Below are 26995 nucleotides of genomic sequence, written 5' to 3' on the forward strand. Positions count from 1 at the left end.
GTGGTACATGATATGTTTTGAAGTGTACCTGGAAATAGCTTAAATGGCATCTCGGTCCAAAAATACCTCCTGCCTCCTTCTGTCGTGAGGTCAAAGATAGCTCTGAAGTACGACTGATAAGAACTTGTGCTCTGACTTCATGCTAACAGTTTGTTACCATGAAAAAGTCATTACAAAAGAAGATCCAGTGTAACTCCATTCTTCCTCCTTATTAAGGCTTCTCATGTCTGCATCACTATGAATTATGGGACAGCATTATCTCCTCTCCTTCCATAAAGGATACCGCAGTGTATGCCCAGATAAATGAGGTAATAAAGGAAGCATTAAAGCACCTTTCCTTTGTATTTGGAGAATCTTGTCAGGACAAATTAAACATATGCATATGTGTATGAATTTTATGGACACATGCTAAATGTAGCAGTGGGAAAGCTTTAATGTTTTGTTTTGTTTTTTTAATTAAACCAATTAGACATAGAAAATGTTACAATTTTAATCACCCCTGACACAGTCTTAAACCTCAAAAATGTGATTAATTTGCTTTAATAATAAGAGTGCATGCACGGTTGCATTCATGTGCTCCTTGGAGGGCTGGAATCTCCCAAGCTGAGAAATCATTCCTATGATAGTATTGTGCTGATTTAGCCGAAGAGGATTACTGCCAGTTAATACCTCTTCCAAATAATCTGTGGACGGTTACAAATTACAAACTAAATTCCCAAAACTCCCAAAACAACGAAAAGTTTCAACTTTATTATTGGCAACTTTATTACCATTTTCCCATTATTTATTTTTTAGCCAGCTGGAAACAATTTTTTTCGATATCACATGACCGCGCAGTAAGATTGAAATAACCAAAATGAGAGTAACTGTTGTCTGTGTCGTTACTTTTTAAATAGATGAGGTGGAAGAACACAATGAGCTGCCTCCACGTTAGGTTTCATGAATCTGTGGGGTTGCAGATAGCTCTAGTTTAACCACCAGAGTGGGCTCGATTTATGGGGGAGTTTTGTGTGTTCTTGAGTTCATCTGATTGGAGTCCAAACAGCGTTCAGGCGATACGACGTACAGCTGCAGCCAGGTGTTCGGTTACTTTTCAACTTCGTAGCTTGGGCTCACATTAAACCTCAGTGTCATCCAGCTGTGATCTAAAGATCTCTAATAAGGTGTTTCCTTTCTCCTTGTGTCTCCTCCTGGTGTGGGGATGCAGTCAGAGGTGCTGGGATGTTCTCCAGATGTGAGATAATGCAAGCCAATCAGAGCCTCTGTACATGCTCCTCCTCTAACTGAGTTTCTATTGGAGCTTCGGTGTTCTGGTAATCCATCCTACCTGGCAAACTAATTAATTTGCCATCCACCTGACCTGAACGTGACGGACGTTTTTTCTTTTTTTCTTTTTTTTTACGTCTCGGTTATTCGCTTTATTCCCGCGACATTTCGCTCTTATTTTAACCGGATATCACTGGAAACTTTCCCGACAACTTGCAGGAAAGTGGAGTCTGAAAGCAGATAACATTAAGCGACCAGGGGAAACAGACGTTATTTCCGCTTCATCGGCCGGGTTTTAACGAAACAGCTCCCGGACTGTGCGAGCCAGGATGCCCGGAGACTCCTCCGTCAACTTCAGCGTCCTCCACCGGATTTGTAAGCTGGTGGTGCTGCTGTGTTTTCTCCACATCGCCGTCACCGTGGTCTTCTATGTCCGCTCCTTCGATTTCCGGGTCGCCTTCGTTCAGAATCAGCAGTCCAATTATAACATCCCTATGTTCCGGAATACCAACCGGGTGGTGAGCTCCGGACTCGAGCCTGCGAAGGAGGAGAAAGTCTTGGAGCAGCCGGTGAAGAAGCTGGAGAAATGCCCCGAGACGTCCCCCCTGCTGGGTAAGACTAACCAGAACCCTGGTTCTGAGGTCCAGAGTCTGTTTAAAGGTTTAAAACACCACAAACCTCGGAGACTGACTAGTTTCGGTCCTCACCTTTTAATAGGAAACGGCAGTAGAATTGTGACAGTATTGGTTTCAGTGACTTAATAATCTATTCAAACAGACTTTTTAGCTTCAGATACCAACAACAATAAATATGCTTTTGTATTAATATTGTTTTCTTTTAATCCAGACTCATTCACACGATCGTTTACTTCTTAACGGCATAAATGCAGATTATTAACAATTAACACCAAGCATTTGGGGCTTAAATAGTGTACTCGTTCACTCCCGACACCTCACTGTATTTCTGCAACAAGATACTCTCCTGCTCCTTTAAGTTTCATCACCAAGAAGAAACGAGGTCACTTGAGTGTTTGATTTTTTGTTTTAGAAACTGTTTGTGTAGCTGGATTTTTTTTTTTTTTTGATTTTTTTTTTTTTTTTTGGAATAACTGCCTGAGGTTGGAAATGCTGCCTTATTGCAGGGGTAAGATCCATCCATCCATTCTCTTGCGCTTATCATTTTTAGGTTGATGATGCTGTGACAGCATGAGTCGTGGCAGAGAAAAGCAGCACACTGGACATCGTGTCTTCCTTTCCTGTCAAAAATTACAGTTAGGGTATCTTTATCTACTAAACTTAGCTCATACTGGTTGTTATTATTTATGTGTGGCTCATCCCTCTGCTGTGGAGAAGAGGCGCGAGAACAGTTACTCAAAGAGACGCCTTCACGTGCTCATCTTGTCCAACAAACAGTCCAGACCTCTGCGATATTAAATAAATGAAAACGGCAGTTGAAGAGTTTCACTCAGGAATGTGGCCGCCTTAAAGCCACATTCCTGTACTCTTTATTGCCTGTTGCACAGTCGAGTTACAGATCACTTCCTGTTCCCACTTTATGGGATTAGAGAGCACCTACTTTCAGTGATGCTGGCAGAAATGAAACTTACAGGTTTTAAAAGTATGATCTAAATATGAAGCTCAAGCTTCAGGATCTGCTCCAGTATCAGGATAAGTGAACAGACAAGGCTTTGCAATTTAGCTGAGATCTTTAGACTTGATCAGGTGTGTCGAGTTTGGAAAACGTAAAGGAGTGCATAGACTCCTTACCTGTATTTTCATAGGTTTTACAGCTTTTTATATTGATAAAAGACCCCTCCCTGCAATGGTAATAGATACACAAAGAAAAAAAAAGGGTCAGCTTCTGGTATAGAAATTACTTTTTCTTTTTTTTCCCGTTTTACAGCGAGTTCAAGGAAGGCTTAGGAGTTTCTGAGGAGGTAGAGCAGAGGAAACCAGATGGTGTCTGTTCACATCTGAGCTGAGGTCTCGACTCCTGAGGCTTCCTTATACACACACACACACACGCGCAAACACACACACCTCATGTCAAAGTTGGGATTTATAAGATAAAAAACGCTTACAGATCCCCTTTATCGGAAACATTCAGACCAGCTGGCTCTCGAGTGCGTCTCTCCTCCCACCGACACGCTCCATCTCCTCCGTGTTGGACTGCAGCTTGGAGTCCTCGTCTTGTTCTGCAACCTCTGTGGTTTTGGCACAGCACCACCCATGAACCAGTTCTCCATCCTGCTGCAGGTTTTAGTTAGAGAGTAGTAATAAGATGGCATTAGTTCAAAATGGCGGCCAACCAAACCGGTTTGACAACTGGTTTGACATCCGGTTTGACAACCGGTTTTGTGCGTGTGCGCATGCGCGTTCAGGTGTGCTGGGGGTATGCGAGTTCATGTGTGGAAACACACAGGGTGTCAGAGAGGTTATATGAGTTCATGTGTTTTTAACTTATTTTAAACAAACCATAGGGTTTTTAATTAAACTATTTTTATCGCTTTGGCGTGTCTCAATATTCAGTTATGCAGACATATGTGTTCTTAAAAGCAATTCTTTGTTTTTGCGTGTAGGGGCGGAAGCTGTTTTGCTTCACAGTGCTCCTTAACAAAGCCCGAATGCTTTTTATTTACATCTAGTCAAAAGTGTTGGTAATAGTGTTTTAATCACACTAATTTTGTGATTCCAACAATGTCTCAGCAGGCGGTGATCCAAGCATTTTATTTTAAAAACGGCTCAAATGGGAATTTCTGCTGAGTGGGTAATGTCACCATGTTCACAAGCGTTTCATTTAATCAAACCACTAGTTTTTAATCTAACTAGTTTTACGCATCTACTGGGGTTTCTTTCACTGGGTGATGCGATCATTTTATTTAAAAATCGGGATTTCGGAATGTTGATCCAAGAGGGAGACAGAGGCTGCTAGTTTTTAACACAGTAAATGGTCACAAATAACATTCAGACCCTTTAGAAAATAAAAGCTATTGGGCTACTTCTAAAACACGTTGCCTTTTCTCTCCAAAACAGCCAGTATCGCTCTTTTCAAACTAACTGTGTTTTAATCACACTCATTTTGTGATTCTGATGTCACAGCATGCAGCGATGCAACCATTTTATTTATTTAAAAACAGATCATTTTCTTCCGTAAGGAGTTTCATGGTTTCACAGTAGTTTTTAACACAACAGATGGTCGCATCGGTTCCTTTCTTTTTGGAAACACCCATCCTATATAAGACACACTCAGAGCCTGAAACCCTTAGCCATTTACCCGTCAAGATTCGCTGCGGAGCACACCATTTTCTTTGAGATCATCAAAACTAACATCGTTCTTTATAACATGGACATCGTAAACGGTAAGTAAAACAAAACCTATTATTGTATTTTTAAAGGTGTTATGTTAACATATTATAGGATATTCAAACAATTTTTTTTCCTAAAACAAAAGCTTAATTTTTAGGAGTTCGGGAGAACGGCGCAGGACCCGTTTCTTTAGAAACGGGCGCTTTTACAGCTGGAACGAGTTCTCTAACAAGCACAAGGTGTGTACAGAATTACGGTATTTTTAAACGTATGTATGTTTTAAACTTGCGATTGTTTTAAATTATGTAATAACAGCGTTTTTCTTTGATCGTTCCAGGGTTAACAAACTGAGTAGGAAAACATTCAGACACAGAGACCACAGAGCCCAACCTTACAACAGGTGTGTATACAACGGGATGTATAGCTGTGTATTTAAAAAACAACAACAAATGGATTTAAGCAATTACAAATGTTCTAAAACCGACCGTTTTACACATACAGAGCCACGCCAGAGAACCGTGTGTGTGGAGAAGCAGGACCGTCCGGAATAACGCACACTACAAGGTAAGCATAGGTATATATAAATGAGATAAAAAGAGAGAGAGAGGGAGACACGCTTATTCTGTTTGAAATGGGTACATGTATAAAATGTTTTAACACATGTCTATCTTCACAGACTGCAGAACAGTACCCCTCCTCATAATGATCAGGACACCGTACGATCCCTGACGATTTTGGAACGTTTAAGCAGTATCGACCTCCCAGAACAACAAAAACCTGGAGCTTTGTACAACAGCGGAGAGTCAGAACCGATCTTCATCAGCGGACCTGCAACATCCCCGAGTGAGTGGCTGCATCGCGATTTCTCTGATGTTTTTGAGTACAGTATATCAGATTTTGATCTAGTTCATATACCCACCACCCCAGAATGTGCCAGAAATAGCGATGATTCACTCATAGAGTTTGAAGAAAACGGTATAACAGACTCTCAAATATCTGCGGCTTATGATGCTTACATGAACGTTGCAGACGCTCAGCCTGCTGAACAGACCTATTCTGCTTCAAAAAACGATATACTATCTTTGATCTACGGTGGCCCCTAGAGACAAAGCATGTACAAACTCCAAAACACTTACAAATTCCAAATAGCACGCACAAACTCCAAAACACATGCAAAATACGAAACACATGCAAAATACAAAACACATGCAAAATACAAAACACGTACAAACTCCAAAACACATGCAAACTCCAAAACACGTACAAACTCCAAAACACGTACAAAATCCAAAACACGTACAAAATCCAAAACACGTACAAAATCCAAAACACGTACAAAATCCAAAACACATGCAAAATCCAAAACTCGTACAAACTCCAAAACACATGCAAAATACAAAACACGTACAAAATACAAAACACGTACAAAATCCAAAACACATGCAAACTCCAAAGCACAACGGAAGTGCTCCAGGACGCTAGGGGCAGTGTTGAGCTCGATTTGCAAAATAAACGGCAAGTTTGGGATGTATGGGACGGTCTAGTCTCCGTCGCGCTGCCCAGGTTGCCTAGCAACCATTATACTAACCGCTGGAAACGTGTCATACAACTTAGTTTGACAGAAATGAAGGAGAACATATTTTGTTCATTTTTTTGTTTGTTTCTACAAGAGCTTTGTGTGATTTAATAAGTATCTGAGGCTGAGACCACAGGACTGTAAAACATGACTTTTGGGCTTCATTTCTGCACTGAACAGTCATTTTAAGATTAGCTAGTAAAGAACAATTAATTAATGTTTTTCATGAGACTAAAGTCATATCACTTTGGTAATGTAAATATAATATGGCCAATATTATAGTTATTATATTAATCATTATTAGCTATTACAGCAGTGAACATGAACTCTGTGTCAAATACTGAGCTTCAGTACAGATTCTAGTTGCAGTTATTTATGTCTTTTCACCTTTTCTTTCCAAGCTCCTTAGTCTATCACCTTAAATCTTCACTCAAAGACAAGTATCTTTGACAGTGCATATATAGGTATATCATACATAAGAGACAAATGTTGTTCCTTCAGTATGTTGGCATTACTAAATTTGGCTCATTGCTTACATATATTTATAAAAAGAAAATGTACAAGCTGTGATAACTGTTTCTGATAAAATGAAGAGTAGACTGATATATTAAATATTCCTTTATTGGGTGAGAAAATCAGACCATGTCATAACTGCTTTAAGTCATACAGAATAGATATCAGAGCCTTAAACAGGCGGACTTCTGCTAAATGGGTCAAACTGGGCAGAAAATATACAAACACATAACATCCTTATAGAATATGATGTAACACTATAGATCAACTTAGCTCAGAATATATAAAGCATATAAACAATTACAGTAATATGATGCAACAAACACAGCAGTGCTACTAATCCAAAATACTCAAAGCTTCATAGAACTGAAACAAACATTTATTTTTAGCTCCATTCTGCTGCTGATACATACTTTAGGTTTCTGAATATTAAACTTGTTGCTGCCTTTCATAGTGTGTAACTTGAAGGCCCTGAGTACTTTCTCCCACACTGAAAACACTGGGATGATAACATTATTTGAACATTACCTAATAAGACTGATTCAGGACAGACAATTAGTTATGTTAAACTTTCCTAGCAGTCCTTCACAAACAGGGAACAGTCTGTCTATTCTCTCCATCTGTCAGCTGCTGCTGGCTCTTCCTCCTCCTCTTCCTCACACACTGCTGAGTTTGTCCTGGTGGATCATCAGGGGTGCAAAGCCTCACAGATGATGTGCAGCAGTGGGTCCCTCAGTCTGTCCTCACTCTGGACACTTGCAGTTGGCACACATGGAAATCAAATGTGTGATAAGCTGCAGGATTCAAACACAAGTGTAACTTATAAATACATGTTCATACTTTTATTCCACAATCAGAGAGAAAGAAACAGAGAGAGAGTGCAGGACAGACAGACAGGTGACAGTCTCAGGTGTACACACTGCTACAAAACAGCACAAGAGAAGGAGGATTTAGTGTTTGTGTTATTACGAGTGCTAAACAAGAAGAGTTCCCAGATGGTCCAGTGGACACATGTGTGACTCCTGTGATTAAAGCATCTTTCTTTCACCTTAACGAGTGAACCGTCAGCTCGTTCAAACACACGTTAAAGTCCGTTTGGCTCGACACCACCGAACAGAGGCAGCAATATAACATAACTAACATTAACAGTGCAGTGAATCCTGCTTGTGCCGTCATATTCAGGACTGCAAACTGAGCAGCATCACTGACTTTCAGCTTGTTGTGTTTGTGGATATATGACTGACTTTAATTATCCATAAAATCATCACATTCTCTTTAAGATTAAAGTCAACTATTGAACGGCGTATATTTTGAAGTAAAGGCTTTAAAACCAAGTTAGTACAAACATCGCTAATGGCACATAACTTTCCCGACATGTGGCCAACAGTAATGTTTTAATGTTGTTCATTATTAAACATTTGCACATAAATAAGTGACATAATACTCAGTACTTACTTTTGAAAGTACTCTTCGGCCGCTTCGCTTCCACGGTTTTTTTCGGCAAAATTATCCACACCACCGCCGCGCTATGAAGTCTGGGATATGTTGGGCCATGAAGGCTACACTGACCCATCCTTAAAATTCAGGGAAATGAAGGACGCATTTGAGGGCTGCATTTCAAGCAGCCTTTGAATTGGGACAGCCTTTGGCCTTAAAATGCGGCCTTTAAGGCTGCAGACCCCTTGACTGTATGTCTAAAATGGGATAAATAAAGTGAGGAAAAAAAAGCCTGCAGATACAGCCCAAATCCGGTCATTGGGATGTCCTGGCTTGTGTAGTTACTAGGTAACAAAAGCTCAACACTGCCCCTAGCATCCTGGAGCACTTCCGTTGTGCTTTGGAGTTTGCATGTGTTTTGTATTTTGTACGTGTTTTGTATTTTGTACGTGTTTTGTATTTTGTACGTGTTTTGGAGTTTGCATGTGTTTTGGATTTTGCATGTGTTTTGGATTTTGTACATGTTTTGGATTTTGCACGTGTTTTGGAGTTTGCATGTGTTTTGGATTTTGTACGTGTTTTGGATTTTGTACATGTTTTGTATTTTGCACGTGTTTTGGATTTTGTACGTGTTTTGGAGTTTGCATGTGTTTTGGAGTTTGTGCGTGCTATTTGGAATTTGTAAGTGTTTTGGAGTTTGTACATGCTTTGTCTCTAGGGGCCACCGTATTGATCGATGCTAAACTCAGCCAACATCAACAAGCGGTACAGAGGGATGTGCAAGAAATAGCAGTTAAACTCAATCAACATCAAGAAGCAGCACAGGGCGACTTGCATGAAATAGCTGGTGGTCTAACTAGTACCCGGCAGGCAATAAACAGTACCTGGGGTTTATTAGATCTCATTAGTACCCGCTTTTTAAATCGCTGACTTTTAAAATCCACACCATGGACCCACCCCATAAATTATTCAAACACAATGATGGTACCTCCACTCGAGCTAAATGGTTTGACTTTGAGGCTTATAACCAGTGGGCTGCGCAAATAGTAAACAAATGCCAAGTTTTGCATGCAAGACTTAGTAGTGTAGCTGCATCATCCTCATCCGATACACGTCCTTGTCAGACTGTTCCTACGCCGGCTATTGCTGCTAGGGCTATTGTTGTTAATAATGCTGATTGTACACCCACTGTTACACGGGCCGCTGCTGTTACTGATGCTAACCGTATAGCTGGTGCTGCTGGTGATTTTGCGTCTGATGCACAACCTAGCCGGGTCACCTTTGCTGCTGCTACTGCAGTTGCTATTGAGCCCGTTACCGCTTCTACTAGTACTTCTGCCACACATGCGTGTCCGGGCGCCACTGCTGATGCTGCAACACCACACACCCCCTCAATCATTGCAAATTTCTCACAAATAGATACTACAGTAATCGAGCCCGTTGTGCAGTCTGGGTCTGGCAGTCACTCTCAGCCACACATTAGAGAGATACCTAATTTTAATGCTCGCGAATTGCGTGAGCGCCTTGATTTTAGGGGTATAAGTCTCGATCATCCAGAACAAGTGCCTGGGCGAGTGCTTAGCCAATGTGATAGACAGAGCTGTGGCTGGATCCCAACAGGGCAGCGTTCTAAACGTGGTCCTGCGTGGCCCCTCGCTGGCTTCAGATGTTCAGGCTGTTTTGAACGCTGATGATCGGTATGATCCGGAGCTGTTTCTCGATCAAATTGCACAAGTTATGCAGAGTAATGATGCATCACCGATAGGTGATGATGAATTAGAGTTTATTGTCACGGTAGCTCAGAACAGTAGTGGCGGGGCTCGCTTAAGACTGGTGCACATACCTTATGATGAGGTTCTCTCAAAGAAAGGCAGACATTTATACACACCAAACAACACACACAACAATTTGTGCTTCTCCCTGTGCATAGCACATTCATTAAACTCATCATCCTCTGAGCATGAAAAACTTGCTACAGCTAAACAGATACATGCTGAAGTAGGTCTATGCGACACACAGAAGAAAATTTGAGAAGCACTTCAACATTAAGATTGTAATCTATTACCACACAGAAGGGCGTAAACGCCTGGAATGTTTTTTCACACATGAAGAGCCAAACACAAACACGTTGATGATGTATCTCCATAATCAACATTACCACCTGATTTTAAACCCGCCCGCTTTTTTGGGGGGATCCTATGTGTGTAATTTCTGTTACAGTATATATAATACCCCATTACAACACAGCTGTAAACATAGATGTAACACATGTTACACACACTGTCAACATCACAGGGGTCCCACAGTGAAATGCAGCGACTGTAACCGCATCTGCAAATCACAACACTGTTACCAGCAACACAAATTACCAGAATTAAAACACAACATGATCCCCTGTGATAATATGAAACATTGCATGCACTGTGGCACCACATATAGAGAATCCAAGAAATTGCCACACAAATGTGCGCAGCCTAGATGCGAGCACTGCCGCGAACCTAAATTAGCAGGAGACTCCGACCATCAGTGTTTCATACAGCCTGTTGAAAAACAGAAGCCTAGCGATAAATACATTTTATATGATTTTGAGACGTGGTACCACAACGGTAAACACGAGGCTAACTTTGTGTGTGCGTCTGATTTGAAGGGCAATAAGTTCACATTTAATACATTAAAATGTGTGGAGGCGTTTGTGCAGCATTACAGACGCCCAAGGTTTCGTGGGTACACTTTCATAGCGCATAATGCATCTGGCTTTGATAACTACATACTTCTAGAGTACTTTGTCAGACAGAGCATAACACCTAGTGTCATAATGAGCGGTAGCCGTGTGATTTTGATGCATGACCGGGACTATGACCAGCAGTGGTTTGATTCGTTCAGCTTTTTGCCCATGGGTCTTGCCAAAATACCCTCTGCTTTAGGTTTTCAAGACCTGCAGAAGGGTCATTTCCCACACAGGTTTAATACGAGGGATAATGAGCATTATGTGGGCCCGTACCCAGACCCCTCCTTCTACGGCTATGAGCACATGTCTGAAAGTGATAAGATGCGATTCATGGAATGGTACCAGGTTGCCTCACAGAATCCCTTTGATTTTCAGGCTGAACTCAGGCGCTACTGTGTTAACGATGTTGATGTCCTGCGTAAAGCATGCAGCATATATTGTGACACTCTACTGGGTTGTACACAAGTTGATCCATTCACGTATACCACCTTGGCTGCATTTAGTATGGGTGTGTATAAAACGCTGTTTCTGCTCGCTCTCACGTATGACGGGGCATACGCTGAGCAGAATAAGACGTTTTCTAACGTCTCTATCGAATGGCTTCAATACGTGTCTCACACCACCAACACAGTGGTAAAACATGCTCTCAGAGGAGGCGAACAGAGGGTTGGGCTGTATTTTGTGCACGGTTTTGACCCCACAAGTAATACAGCTTATGAATTTGCAGGATGTTTTCACCATGGTTGTGTTAAATGTTACCCCGAGAGTGAAGTTAATCCTGTCAGCAAAGCATCCTATGGACTGCTGCATCGCATGTTTTGTGACAAAGTGGATGCACTGAGATCACAACACAGTTTGAGCGTAATAGTGATGTGGGAATGTGAATGGGCTGCCTTGAAGCAGACAGACCCCGCAGTTGTGGCTTTCGTGCACACATACAGAAAGCCAGAACGCCTGAATCCCCGAGACGCCCTTTTTGGCGGTCGCACAAATGCTCTAAAGTTGTACCACATGACTGCATGTGATGAAAAAATATTTTACTACGACTTCACCAGTCTCTATCCCACAGTGCAGTCTAAAAAAGACTATCCTGTAGGACACCCTCAAGTCATTTACATCAACTTCGACAAGCTAGAAAATTATTTCGGCTTTGTTAAATGCACAGTGCTCCCACCTAAGGGTCTTTTTCACCCCGTCCTACCCTACAGGTGCCACGGCAAACTGATGTTTCCACTCTGCAGCATGTATGCTGAAGACCAGAACCAGCACACTGCATGCGGGCACAGTGACAGTGAGAGGGTGTTGAAAGGCACTTGGGTCTCATTTGAGCTTGAAAAAGCTGTTGAGAAGGGATACAGGGTTCTTTCTATTGATGAGGTGTGGCATTTCCCCAATAAGACCGACACATTGTTTAAAGACTATGTGAAAGCCTTTCTAAAACTAAAACAGGAGGCCTCGGGGTATCCAGAACACGTGAAAACACCTGACAAACAGCAGAAGTACATAGACGAGTATTATGAGAAGGAGGGTATAATGCTAGACCCATCCAAGATTTGTGTAAATAAAGCTGTTCGTAACTGTAATAAGCTGTTGCTAAACTCGTTATGGGGTCGTTTCAGCATGAGGTCAAACATGGCGTCATCTGAGCTCATTACAGACCCTTCCAGATTTAGCCAGCTAATGTTTAGTGACCAGTACGACATGCGTCAGTTTTGTTTCATCTCTGACAACGTCGCAATGGTGCAGTGGCGCCACGCTGATGGTAGAGCTTCCTGTGTGAAGGACGTTAATGTCTTTGTCGGGGCCATGACCACTGCACACGCCAGACTCATGCTGTATGATTTGCTAGACAACTTGCAGCAGCGCGTGCTGTATTGTGACACGGACAGTGTCGTTTTCATGGCACGCCCTGGCGACTGGATGCCTCCTCTAGGGCCGTTTCTGGGGGATCTCACAAGCGAATTAGATTCTGGAGAGGGTGGTGTGGAGGATTACATAGCGGAATTTGTTTCCGGTGGGCCAAAATGCTACGCATATCACACATCACACATCGCTGGGCAAGACACAGGTCAAATGTAAAGGCGTGACACTGAATGCATTAAACTCAAAAGTTGTCACCCACGACTCCTTGAAAGGTTTAGTCCACAAGTTTGTAGCCAATCAGACATCAGACGCACACCTAGTTGCCGTGTCTGATAGCATCAGACGTGATAAAAAGAAACTTCATTTGAAGAACGAAACCGTTGTGAAGAAAGTTGTTTACAATAAGCGCCGTGTGCTCCCAGACTACACAACCCTACCTTATGGATTTTAAATTAGATCAGGGGTTTGACGCCCGGTTGCAGCACCCATTCAGCATGGTGGTCAGCGGTTCCAGTAACTGTGGCAAGACTTTTTTTGTTAAAAGCGTCATTGAAAACTCTTCCTGGATTATATCGCACAGCATTGATAACATTGTGTATATATACTCATGCTGGCAGCCACTATATGACCAACTTCTTAAGATAAGAGCCATAAACTTTGTTAACGGTATACCCGAATCTCTTGCTGATGACACCCTTCTGCCTACAGACAAGAACAACTTGTTAATTATAGACGACGTAATGAATGATGCCGCTAACAATTTAGAAGTACAAAATGTGTTCACAAAGTATGTGCATCATAGGAATTTGAGTTGTATATATCTAGTTCAGAATTTGTTTATTCAAGGAAAATCCAGTAGAACCATTTCCTTGAACACTAACTACCTAATATTGTTTAAAAATCCGAGAGATAAATATCAGGTTATGCTTTTAGGTAGGCAAATGTTTCCTGGTAATACTAAATATTTTATAGAATCGTTTAATGATGCCACATCCACAACATACGGGTATCTTTTAATAGACTATAAAGCTAAGACACCGGACCATTTAAGACTCAGAACAAATTTACTATCAGACCATCCGGTTGTTTACATTCCAAAACAAAAATCAGCAAAGAGGTGAAAGGATGTTATCACGCCTACGGAGGAATCTGTCTCTGTTGGAGATGATATACAAGGCTCCACCTACTCTACGCAGAGTCATTATTAGTAATTCAAACTTAGATTTCATCAATGCGTTGTGTGAGATAGCCTTTAACGTATTGCATGGTAACATTCCACTGACCAATCAGCAATACAAACAGCTAAAAAAGAAAAAAACAATAATCAGACTGATTGCTGACAAAAAGATCAAAAGAGACAAGGTGCCCGTGAAAAGAATGTATTGTCTTTATCACTACCGGAACAATGTAACAGGGATGTGCAACCCCAGTCGGCGGACACATCGGCTGTTCATGGTGATGCAGGGGTGAGGGATCTTGTTGCAGAGAATGTTTTAACACACATACCTAAAAGGAGTAGGAGGAATGCAGAACTTATTCTATCAGCGGTGAGCCGTTCGCCAGACTTTATTTCTTACAATGACAAAGGCGAAATTGTTGTTGATAAACACACCATCCCGGGTTCACACATTTATGATCTGATTAAAACCGTCACAACCACACACACGCACACACCTTCTGAGGGTTTGAGACCTATCGGCTGGACAGAGTTTTTAAAAGCTGTCTCAGATTTAAACATACCGTTATCAGCCATATCTAACACCGGCATACGTAAGACCATCGCCATGTATAAAACCGATCACACACTGCCTGAAGACCCTGGTTTTTTAAAACACACACCAAAAAAAGAACACCCCTGGCGGACCGCTGCGACATAGTACACTAAAAAAAAATAAAGAATAAAAAAAATAAATTAAAGGGGGGTCCTCGAGTTTAACTGCTATTTCTTGCACATCCCTCTGTACCGCTTGTTGATGTTGGCTGAGTTTAGCATCGATCAAAGATAGTATATCATTTTTTGAAGCAGAATAGGTCTGTTCAGCAGGCTGAGCGTCTGCAACGTTCATGTAAGCATCATAAGCCGCAGATATTTGAGAGTCTGTTATACCGTTTTCTTCAAACTCTATGAGTGAATCATCGCTATTTCTGGCACATTCTGGGGTGGTGGGTATATGAACTAGATCAAAATCTGATATACTGTACTCAAAAACATCAGAGAAATCGCGAGGCAGCCACTCACTCGGGGATGTTGCAGGTCCGCTGATGAAGATCGGTTCTGACTCTCCGCTGTTGTACAAAGCTCCAGGTTTTTGTTGTTCTGGGAGGTCGATACTGCTTAAACGTTCCAAAATCGTCAGGGATCGTACGGTGTCCTGATCATTATGAGGAGGGGTACTGTTCTGCAGTCTGTGAAGATAGACATGTGTTAAAACATTTTATACATGTACCCATTTCAAACAGAATAAGCGTGTCTCCCTCTCTCTCTTTTTATCTCATTTATATATACCTATGCTTACCTTGTAGTGTGCGTTATTCCGGACGGTCCTGCTTCTCCACACACACGGTTCTCTGGCGTGGCTCTGTATGTGTAAAACGGTCGGTTTTAGAACATTTGTAATTGCTTAAATCCATTTGTTGTTGTTTTTTAAATACACAACTATACATCCCGTTGTATACACACCTGTTGTAAGGTTGGGCTCTGTGGTCTCTGTGTCTGAATGTTTTCCTACTCAGTTTGTTAACCCTGGAACGATCAAAGAAAAACGCTGTTATTACATAATTTAAAACAATCGCAAGTTTAAAACATACATACGTTTAAAAATACCGTAATTCTGTACACACCTTGTGCTTGTTAGAGAACTCGGTCCTGCGCCGTTCTCCCGAACTCCTAAAAATTAAGCTTTTGTTTTAGGGAAAAAAATTGTTTGAATATCCTATAATATGTTAACATAACACCTTTAAAAATACAATAATAGGTTTTGTTTTACTTACCGTTTACGATGTCCATGTTATAAAGAACGATGTTAGTTTTGATGATCTCAAAGAAAATGGTGTGCTCCGCAGCGAATCTTGACGGGTAAATGGCTAAGGGTTTCAGGCTCTGAGTGTGTCTTATATAGGATGGGTGTTTCCAAAAAGAAAGGTATGTCTCCAGCCAATTTAAATGAGACCCTTCAGGGCTTTTGCCTTCTCAAGGAATTACAAATGAGCCGATACTTCAGACAATAGGCGGGGTCCCCACCCGACTGCTACACCTGCCCCTTTTACCTTTTACCTTCTCGAGGAATTACAAAAAGAGCCGATACCGGCCACTTTAAACAATAGGTCGGGCCCTTGTTCACATGGTACTCTCAACAGCTAAGTGATACACCTATCTTTTACCTTTTCCTAAGGAATCACAACAATTAAATGATACCCACAGTGGGCTTTTGCAATCCTGAACAAATTCAAACAATTAACCGGCTGTTGAAAAGACTGAGCGGGTCTGTGCGACTGGTTTTAGAAGTATCACTGCAGCGTTTATTTTCTAAAGGGCTGAATGTTATTTGCAACCATCTGTAGTGTTAAAAACTACTCTGAAACCATGAAACTCCTTACGGAAGAAAATGATCTGTTTTTAAATAAATAAAATGGTTGCATCGCTGCATGCTGTGACATCAGAATCACAAAATGAGTGTGATTAAAACACAGTTAGTTTGAAAAGAGCGATACTGGCTGTTTTGGAGAGAAAAGGCAACGTGTTTTAGAAGTAGCCCAATAGCTTTTATTTTCTAAAGGGTCTGAATGTTATTTGTGACCATTTACTGTGTTAAAAACTAGCAGCCTCTGTCTCCCTCTTGGATCAACATTCCGAAATCCCGATTTTTAAATAAAATGATCGCATCACCCAGTGAAAGAAACCCCAGTAGATGCGTAAAACTAGTTAGATTAAAAACTAGTGGTTTGATTAAATGAAACGCTTGTGAACATGGTGACATTACCCACTCAGCAGAAATTCCCATTTGAGCCGTTTTTAAAATAAAATGCTTGGATCACCGCCTGCTGAGACATTGTTGGAATCACAAAATTAGTGTGATTAAAACACTATTACCAACACTTTTGACTAGATGTAAATAAAAAGCATTCGGGCTTTGTTAAGGAGCACTGTGAAGCAAAACAGCTTCCGCCCCTACACGCAAAAACAAAGAATTGCTTTTAAGAACACATATGTCTGCATAACTGAATATTGAGACACGCCAAAGCGATAAAAATAGTTTAATTAAAAACCCTATGGTTTGTTTAAAATAAGTTAAAAACACATGAACTCATATAACCTCTCTGACACCCTGTGTGTTTCCACACATGAACTCGCATACCCCCAGCACACCTGAACGCGCATGCGCACACGCACACGCACAAAACCGGTGGTCAAACCGGTTTGGTTGGCCGCCATTTTGAACTAATGCCATCTTATTACTACTCTAGAGTGCTGCCACTAAAAGGAGAGAATCCACATTCATTAGGTGCTTTGCATTTTTGGTTGAATGAGGTGTGTCCTTTATGAGGTGGACTGACTTTTAAAACAAGTCTGTTGTAAATCACAGGTGCAGACAGTGTTATATAATATTTTATAGTGCAGGTACACTTTTAGTACGAGTCCTGTGTGCTCTTTCATAAACGTTCTCTCTGTGTGTTTGTCTGGACTTGATCAGTTTGTGTAACTTTGCTCAGTATGTTTGTTATTAGTCTGATGATCTCACAGTTTCCTCAGCTGTGACCTCTCGGACCCCCTCAGACCTCTCAGATCAGTTCTGTCAGCCCACAGACATTCAGCTTGATCACACTCTTTGGTTTCTGCGTGCGAACTAGTCTGAACTAGAGATGGGTATCGAAAACCGGTTCTTGTTGAGAACCGGTTCCCACTGTTTCCTTGCAACTGTTTTCCATTTTTGCAAACAATTCCCTTATCAATTCCCTTATCGATTCCCTTTGTCCCGAATGACGTCACCAAACCTAACCTAAAAATCGAACTGGATCTTGTTGATTTGTTGCGAAAGGAATCGGGAAGTAAAGGTTATCAGGCCTTATTTCAGTTTTTAAAAGAGGGGAACCTGTTTGGCAGGATTTGAGGGGGGTTTTTTTTGTTTGTTTTTTGAGCGTCGTTCCAGACCATACTCCATACCAGTTGGTGGCGGTAATGCACCTTTCAGTTGTTTGCCAACCGCCAATACAAATAAGAAGAAGAAGAAGAATGACGTCACCACGTCGCGGAGCGTCATTTACCTGGCAGGAAACATGGCGGCTCAAACGCTTAAAAGTTTGGGCATACTTTATGAGAACGGATGACAACAGGGCAACTTGCAATACTTGCAAAGTAGATATTTCATTTAAGGGAGGAAACACTACGAATATGCAAAAGCATTTGCTCACAAAACACGCGATGACCTTAAATGAATGTCGTGTTTTTAATTCCGCTCCGGACTCGTGAATCTCAACCCAGCAGCAGCAGTAACGTTTGCACGTCCTCTCCTGTTAATGCGGCAGGTAAATAATCAACTAACAGTGTATATTATGTTAGTGCGATGATAGTTTTCCATGTGGATGTTAGTGAATGAGGCCTAGTTGCTGTATATTTATATATTATTTCACTTTTTGTTTTTCTACACTCTGTTTTTTTTAAATAATACTTTGGCTCAGTTTTTTGCCTGTGGACGAAGCTCTCTGCTGTGGCCACCTGAAAAGGTTGTGCTGATCCTTTACTCTGTAGTCAGACTCTCTGATGTTGGTGTTTGTGTCCTCAGTGGGTCCCCTGCGGGTGGAGTTTAACTTTAGTGTGGACCTGGAGCTGGTAAAAAAGGAGAACCCCAACGTGCAGCCGGGCGGCCGCTTCAAACCCAAAGACTGCGAGGCGCTGCAGAAAGTGGCCATCATCATCGCGTTCCGCTACCGAGAAGAGCACCTTAAGTACTGGCTGCACTACCTGCACCCGATCCTGCAGAGGCAGCAGCTCGACTACGGGGTCTACGTCATCAAACAGGTACACTTACGATGTGTGTTCATACATGAGAACAAAGAGACAATTAAAATCCTGTATGTATAAGTTCCACTGTTTACTCGACAGGGTGGACTGTTTGACTCTTTGCGTGAAAATGAAATGAGAGAGAGAATGTTTATCCAGAGTTTGGTTTCACAAATAGTAAAATAATACATCAGGTCTCCTGCCTGTGTGACGCCGGTGTTGGCATGAATGGCTCTTTATCCTCACAACGCCAGATATGTTCCTGGAATTCAAGCTTCAGCTTGTTGCTTACATGAAATAATCAGTTTGGAGACATGTTTTGTGTTGTGCAGAAGGCTTATCAACACAACACAAACTGGAGCAACACTAACGGCGTTAGTGGCTTTGGAGCTGAAATTCAAGTCAGATCAGTCACCCATCTCAAACAATTTTAGGTTTAGATTGGACTCTGGTTACTAGGAACATTCAATTTATTGCAGTTACTCTTATATATTTATATATTTATTTATATATATATATTTATATATATTTATATTTATATATATATATATATATATATATATATATATAGATAGATATATATAGATAGATATATAGATATATATATATATAGATAGATATATATATATTTATTTATATAGATATAGAGATATAGATATAGAGATATAGAGATATAGATATATATAGAGATATATATATATATATATAGATATATATATTTTTCTAGTTTTCGTCCATCTGTTTATAGTTTCAGTGCACTGTAATAATCTCAGTTCGGAGCAGCTTCTGCTGTCTTATTGTCCTTAAACGGCTCTTCTGACTTCACTCTCTCTTTGAAGGAAGTCATTTTTTATATGAAGCAGAAAGTACACTAAATGCAAGAAAAATGCTGCAAACTTGCACAGTGCAGCAGGAGACTCAGTCTATCACCGCTAAATGGGTGATGCAGATTCGGCTGCACTAAAAGTAGCCCCTGTAATCTTATGAGACGATAGTCGTGCGTCAGCGGAGACATAAACATTTTTAAACCCAGTAAAATTTCATTAAAAGGTTTGGGTTGTCTCAAAATCCTGCAATGTTTTAAGGTCATACTGAGCTTTGTCTTGTATTACCTCGAGGGAGGCTTTTACTCATGTCAGTTTCTGCATATTTGTACAGTTCAAATTGTCCAACATTCTTCAAACCAGTCGATCAGGAAGCTGCTGATCGACTGCTGCTGAATAACCCCGTTATTATCTGTGTGTGTGTGTCAGGATGGCAATGACACCTTCAACAAATGCAGGCTGCTGAATACTGGCTACGCAGAGGCCTTGAAGGAGTATGATTACAACTGCTTCGTCTTCAATGATGTCGACGTCATCCCCATGGACGACCGCAACACCTACAAGTGCTTCAGCCAGCCTCGGCACCTGGCTGTGTCCTTGGACAAGTTCAACTTCAGGTGAGACGCCCCAGGAAATAAAGGGATGAGAAACTTAAATGACAGTTATGCCACGGAAAACTGTGAATGGAGGTGCAAGACAAGCAGATTTATTGTGACCATGTGCAATGAACTTGGGATCTCGTTGCCTTTGAAATGATTACTTCAAAGTCGGGGACCAGGTCTGCAATAACATGCAGTCTACTGTTGTCTTCAAAGCAACTTTGGTGCATCGAGATAGGACGGAGTTAGTCTGCTTATTAGTGATAAAAACTGTGATTGGAAATCATTTGCTGTCTACATTCACAGAAATTCATATGAACTTCTTACAGTCAGAGTCCAGTCAGAACCTCGTAGATTTAGAACAGAAGTTCAGAAATTCCTCCATAAATTGTGACGTAGTTGCTGCAGGAAGGTGTTTTAATTGCAAATAACCAGAATACAACCAGCTGATTTGAGTTGAGTCCCGATAAGTGGAGACCGACTCAGATTGATTGCAACATGTTGACAATCTGTCTGCATTAAATTAAATTTAAATAGAGGTTATTTGGAAACCTTCACCAATCTGTCTGAGAGTGATTGCAGTCGGTCAGAGTCAGACCAGGAATGTTTGGAGATGGGTTTTTCTACCACCGGGTGACCTTTGCCATCAGTTTCTGATTGAAAGTGGTCGCCCACAACTGAATCTGTGTTGTGGGCGGGGTTAATTGTGCAGACAGTGGGTAGTTCTAGTGAAGAGAACAGACAGACTTTGAAACCACTGAGAAAGAGGTGGGTACTGAAAGGAAACCTCCCTTCTTGTTTCCTGTCACCGCTCTCCCTGAGCAGCAGCGTTTCCTGTCAGGAAGCCCAAAGAAGCTGATGTGTGTCATTTTACCTCCTGCTGTTGTTCTGTGAAAAACAGGCTGAGCATGGAAGGAAAAAATGTCCACTGACACTCAGATCACGTTTTGTGTCAGTGAAAAGGTCAAGCTTCTGGATGCTCAGCACCTGTGTCAGTTTTGTGTTTACACAAAACTGCTTTGTACAAATACAGGATGGTAACTGGTTATGAAAACAAGTAAAAGCTGCTTCCTCTATGCTCTGCAGGCTGCAGCTGAGTGAGGCCTGTTCATGTCCAGCTTTACGTTTTGCTTCTTCACTCTATTAGAGTCACTTTGCACGATTCACAGTTTAGAATAATAATAATTTACCTTATATTAGGCTTTGATGCAGTCCTCCTGTTCATGCTTTGTCTGAAATGAGCCATTTTAGCTCCTCTGCCTTTAATATCCAAGATCGATCATGTCGGTCAGCTTTAATGACCTGTTTGTCCTCTGCAGGTTACCGTACGTTCAGTGTTTTGGAGGCGCCACCTCGTTGAGTAAAGAGCAATACTTGAAGATCAACGGCTTTCCCAACAACTATTGGGGCTGGGGAGGAGAGGACGACGACATCTACAACAGGTACGTTTGCTGCTTCACATGCTGCAGTGGACTCGCTCGTGTCATTACAAACACATCACGTACCGTCTTTATACACATGTCACATGATCCACAGTCTACAGGTCAACCACAGCTCCAGTGTCAGAGAAGACTATGCATTTTTTTATGTGTCTGAAGCTTTTATTTGATTTGAATTGACAGCAAATATGTGTTGGTATCCACTCATCAGTTAATGAATCATCGTAAAAATGAATAAAAACGTGCATGAAAATTACCCACGTTTGAAAAGAACATTTTTATATGGGGCAAAAAGGAAATGCGTAACATTTACAAACACTTGGAAAATAGTTTATAAAATTATGAAAAAAAAATGAATGCCTGGACAATAATAACATTTTTTTAATTATCAAAAAATAATTCAATGCTACAAATTAATTATTACCATCTTTATTATATTTAAAAAAACATAAATCAAAAAAAATCAAAGAAAGACATTTTAAATATATTCTTTAAAAAAACTTGTGTTTTTTAGGGTGGTGACTAGTGGAATGTCCATCTCCAGACCCAACAGTGAAATCGGGAAGTGCCGCATGATCCGACACAACAGAGACAAGTTGAATGATCCAAACCCACAGAGGTGCAGACCCAAATCATCTTCACACAACTCTGCTTGTTATACCACCCACCCACACACACACACACACACACACACACACACTTGTTTATTCTGCATGATGACAGGGAGTCACGCTGGAGTACACCCACTCTCCTGAACTGTTTTCACTTCATATAAAACTTCTCACATGAGATTTAATTTCATTAAATTAATTTCCAATGTTATTCCTCACTGTCGCATACTTAAGAAATGTAACATTGACTTTCACTGCTATTCTGATGACCTGCTGCAGTATTTCTTCCAAACCCAGTTTCTCCCTTCCACCCATCTCTCTTTGATTGCTTTATGAAGATTAAACCATAGTTCTCTGATTTTCTCAAACTCAGTAGTAATAAAATTGAAGCTCCACCTGTCAGCACAGATTCCACTTTAACTAAATCCTACAGGTTTTTCATTAATATTGATGACAACTCCATCCTTCCCTCTGATCAGGTTAAAAGTCTGGGTGTCATCCTCAACAGTACTTTATTAAATCATCTCTGTCCTCTCATCCTCCATGCTGCTGTCATGATTAGTCGACTAGTCACGATTACGTCGACTATCAAAATCGTCGATGACTAATTTAATAGTCGGCGCGTCGTTTGAAGCTTTGTAAGATCCCAAAAGACGCAGGAGTAAAGTAGTATGATTTAAGGGTGTAATAACGGACTGAAACAGAAGATGGCAGCACTGCATGTACAAGGATGCCAGCTGCCGTTAAACCCAGAAGAAGAAGGAGCAGTGTCCAGTATCGTAGTTGTGTCCAAATTCAGGAACCGCATCCTCCTGTGCCCGCATTTGTAGGCCGATTACGTTACAGCGACACGATGAAGACTGTCCAAATTCGAAGACTACCGACATATGCGGCCGACAAATGCGCCCTTCATTTCCCCAGATTTGAAGGATGGGTCGGGTGTATACTTCGTGGCCCAACCTATCTCTGAATTCATAGCGCTGCCCTGCTCAGCGCTCAGCACTAGAGCCGGTGGGAACACCGGACTCCCGGCAAATCGTTTTCAAACCCATCGCCGTCTTTTGCTACTCAGGTTAAACATGATATATATAAGTCACTTAGATAACTTAAAAATGTTATTGTTTGGCTTTATTTTAAAGTATTTTATTTGTTCCTGAGTAAATCGGTTTGGCTGAGAAATAAAGTTATAGTTTTTACACAGCTGAATAAACTTCAAGTAGACAACTGATTATCAGAAGTGTGAGATGCTCAAGAATATACTCCGGTGTCCTGTTATACTTTAGATAGCAAGGAGCAGACGGCTGAGTTTATTAAACTTCACCGAAACAATCTGCAAATTTCATTAAAATTTAATAAACTATCATCTTGTCTTTATTTTTGGTTAGCACATACCTTAAACACTTCAAGCTGTAAGCTAATGATTGTTATATAAGAGCAGATGCATGCTGGTGCAATAAGCTGTATGTTGTACGTCAAATGGATGCATGATCTGATTAGTCAACTAATCGCAAAAATAATCGGTGACTAGTCGACTATCAAAATAATCGTTTGTGGCAGCCATACCCTCCATGCTGCTGCCATCCTTGACCACAGCCTTGTCACTTTTTGGATGGATTATTGTACTGGGCTCCTCCCTCCCTCCTCCCTGCTTGTGTGATTTACCCCACGTTGCTACTCCCTCCTGCTCCCTATGTCTTCTTCTGCTACTCACCTTATTGTTCCCCGCACCCATCTCACCACTTTTGGGAACAGAGCTTTAAGCTGCTCTGCTCCCCAGCTCAGGAATTCACTTCCTCCTGATATGAGAAACACAGGCTCTTTTCCCTTGTTCAAGTCAAAAGTAAAAATGCATCTTCAAACTGGCTCACTCTCTTTAAACATAGACTCCAATTAGGCTACGTTCACACTGCAGGCGAAAGCGCATCAAATCCGACTTTTTTGACCCTATGCGGCCCATATCCGATCACGGTATGACAGTGTGAACGGCACAAATCCGATATTTTCAAATCCGATCTGGGTCACTTTCGTATGTGGTACTGAATCCGATACATATCCGATGTTTTAGAAAGCGACTGCTGTTTGAACGGTCATGTCGCATTAAATCCGTCTTTTACGTCACTGACACAAGACAGACGCCAATTATCAGCGCCGGAGAAGCGATGAGAAGACATCTTGAACGCTTCCTGGCCATCCAGTGTAGATGTTAGTGAAACTGTTGGGAAGACAACGTTGGAGAAACATGAACATTTTATTTGTACTGTATAATCTGCAGATTCTGACAGAAATCTGCAACTATCCTTTGAAGCACCGCTCCTCTCTAAAACAGCAATAAGGATCATTATGTAAATAACAAAATAACTTAAAGCAAAAATTGGGAAACGTAAAGTCCGAAGTCTTTATATTAAGGGCCATCAGTCAAACAATATTGTTTGCTCTGGGTCTAAACAGAGCGCGTTGTGTGTGACATCTTCTTTTGCGCATGCAGGCCGCTTTGAGCGTTCACACTAGAGCACGTTTGCTGTCGCATTTTATTTGTAGTGTGAAGAAGCAGACAAAAAAAATCGTATTTGATCCAAAAATCGGAATTGAGCATTAAGACCTGCAGTGTGAACGTAGCCTTATTGTCTAATGCTGTTTTGTTGTTTTTAAATCCTTTTTACTGTTTGTCTTCTATGCTTTGAACACTGACCTTGGGTTTTAGAAAGGCGCCCACAAAAAATGTGTTATTATTATTATTATTATCAGTACTGTTAGGTCTACACTTACAGACCTAGCTGACTCAAGAGACTTATTCCTGTGAACAAAGCAAGACTAACAGATCGATCGGTTTTAACTTGCGCATGGGGAGCCCAGTTGGAATCTTAGAGCTGTGAGTTCTGCTCCCAACCTCAGAGGACTCCAACTCTGGCCCCCTCCTGCAGAACATATGTCGTGTGTGTCCGCAACAGTGAACGTGTGATGTGTGTGTGTGAGCATGTGATGTGATCAGTGAAACGTGAATGTGTGTCTGTGTAGAAAACAGAGGTGAGCATTCATGCTAAAGATTTGATCATCTCTCACACTGACACCCATATTGATCCACAATTCTCTAACAAGTACCATTACGGATCAATATTTATACTGCTAATTAAAATAAAGGCTAAATGTGGTTTTAAGAGTGAGGCTGTTGGTTCTGAAGGGTGTGGATGTTGTTTTTGGTTCCAGGTTTAACCTGCTTTCTCACACTCAAGAGACCATGTACAAAGACGGCATAAACTCTCTGAAGACCCAGGTGTTGAGCATCCAGAAGCTTGACCTTTTCACTATGATCACTGTGGATGTGGGAAAGCAATGAAGGATCTGTGGCACCGGGACCGGGCTGAAATTCACACCGTGCCTCTGACACTTGAAGCTTTAAGTTCTGGTTCTGCTCCAGAACTACTGGACTGTTTCCGTGATTCTTTTTTTTTTTCTAAAGTTTTTTTTGGTTTTTGGGTTTTTGCACAAACAGACTCATGGTTTGTGAAGTTTTTTTCGGGGCCTTAAGGACTCATTTCTGATTGGTCAGCTGGAACTAATCAGCTCCCACCATCTGTGCGTCAGATGCTGCTGCTGGGATATTTCCTAAACAAGACTTTTGTTTTGAAAATCAGACAATCAGAGCGGCCCTCAGGGTCATGTGGTCTGGGCTTTACTGCTGGAGGATTAGGGGTTATTGAGTGTGTGTTTGACCTTTTTTAAAAATCAGGTTTTCAATCAGTGATCAATGTTTCTTTTCTTTTTACAGCCAAAGTTTAATCCAAAATGAAACAAGAGTCTGTTCATCAATAGATTCTATTACTAATTAATCAGCACTGATTGATTATCTGCTTGTTTTGATTCCAACAAAACAGAAAAAAGGAAAAGAAAAATGATGGATTATCGGTGATGGTTGGTTTCTCTGTTGACTGATTAGCTGTACTTCATTTTGATTGATTGATTGTATCTCTAAGTGTCCTTATTGGTACCAAAGACTTTACTGATCCTGTGGATGAGGTCAACTGACTGCTGGACGAGTTCGTCTGATTATTCATGACACATATTGATCCAGTGTGTGTCATCTGTCCTGCATGTTTGTTTGTGTCTGCAGACCAGTCTCCTCCTCACTCTGTGAACAAATCATCTGTAAATGTGCCTTAATGGTGGGACTGGTGGAGAAGCCAGTGTGTGAATGTGTGTTTGTTTTTTTTGTTTTTTTCCCCATTTAATATGCTATGTTCTTCTTTGTGTCTTGTTTCACTTGGTGTTTGTGGTGTTGTCTCTGTGGGTCATGCTGTGCTGTACATAATCATTTCCAGGGTGGAGGTCAGCCCGACCCACAGAGACGAAACGTGAATGGGAACACAGCAGGCTTGAAGAGAAAAAAAAAAGTGTAATGATCCTTTTGAAAGCACTAAATTCAGATTCCTAAAACCAGTTAAATTAATAAATACCTGAAATCAGATTTCTGTCCTGCTGCAGTGATGTTGGCTATAATATGTTTCTGTATGTGGACATTAAAGATGATGTGTTGGGCTTTTCATTGTTTCCTCTATTTGCATTGCTTTCCTGTAATGCAAACAGCATTTCACAATTTAAAAAAAAAAATAAAATAAAATAAGTAAATAAAGAATTATTTGGTTTCCCTGCACCAGTAAAATGCTTTGATGCTTTTTAGAATATTTTAAAAGCTTTTGCTACTGAAAAACAGGTTTTTATTCAAATATTATTCACAGAAGCCCCGCCCAGCTGCTCTGTCTGGCTCAGAAAGCTTATTTAACATTTTAATCTGTTTTGCCTGAAAAAGAAAGATACTAGTCCTGTCTTCACCCCCAACTT

At 41.1% G+C, this 26995-nt stretch overlaps 1 protein-coding gene and 1 long non-coding RNA gene across 3 annotated transcripts; one reads left to right on the forward strand and one right to left on the reverse strand.

Moving 5' to 3' along the window:
- Positions 1-566: 566 nt before the first annotated feature.
- Positions 567-26697, forward strand: LOC100692970 (beta-1,4-galactosyltransferase 1). 2 transcript variants are annotated; one of them, XM_019363663.2, is made up of 11 exons: positions 1792-1878; positions 2452-4624; positions 4729-4810; positions 4909-4971; positions 5073-5135; positions 5248-5414; positions 18469-18704; positions 19940-20127; positions 21429-21551; positions 22063-22167; positions 25364-26697. In XM_019363663.2, exons 2-11 carry the CDS (start codon positions 4609-4611, stop codon positions 25491-25493), a joined length of 1173 nt encoding a protein of 390 aa, XP_019219208.1. In that variant the 5' UTR covers positions 1792-1878; positions 2452-4608; the 3' UTR covers positions 25494-26697. The 2 variants fall into 2 exon arrangements, with proteins under 2 accessions (XP_019219212.1, XP_019219208.1); XM_019363667.2 differs by lacking the exons at positions 2452-4624; positions 4729-4810; positions 4909-4971; positions 5073-5135; positions 5248-5414 and having other exon boundaries at positions 567-1878.
- LOC102079521 (uncharacterized) lies at positions 14935-15948 on the reverse strand. Its single transcript, XR_002063522.1, has 5 exons — positions 15680-15948; positions 15530-15587; positions 15369-15431; positions 15205-15267; positions 14935-15094 (listed from the first exon to the last, which is right to left on the reverse strand). It is a non-coding gene; the product is annotated as an uncharacterized LOC102079521 (long non-coding RNA).
- Positions 26698-26995: the final 298 nt, after the last annotated feature.

Source organism: Oreochromis niloticus, linkage group LG2 (assembly GCF_001858045.2).
Source record: "Oreochromis niloticus isolate F11D_XX linkage group LG2, O_niloticus_UMD_NMBU, whole genome shotgun sequence".
Lineage (NCBI taxonomy): Eukaryota > Metazoa > Chordata > Actinopteri > Cichliformes > Cichlidae > Oreochromis > Oreochromis niloticus.

Excerpts from the sequence above, each read along its gene's own strand:
- LOC100692970 (XM_019363663.2), top strand. Across the intron at positions 5,136-5,247 it reads GGAATAACGCACACTACAAG|ACTGCAGAACAGTACCCCTC; the intron begins GTAAGCATAGGT and ends CTATCTTCACAG. Across the intron at positions 22,168-25,363 it reads AATGATCCAAACCCACAGAG|GTTTAACCTGCTTTCTCACA; the intron begins GTGCAGACCCAA and ends TTTTGGTTCCAG.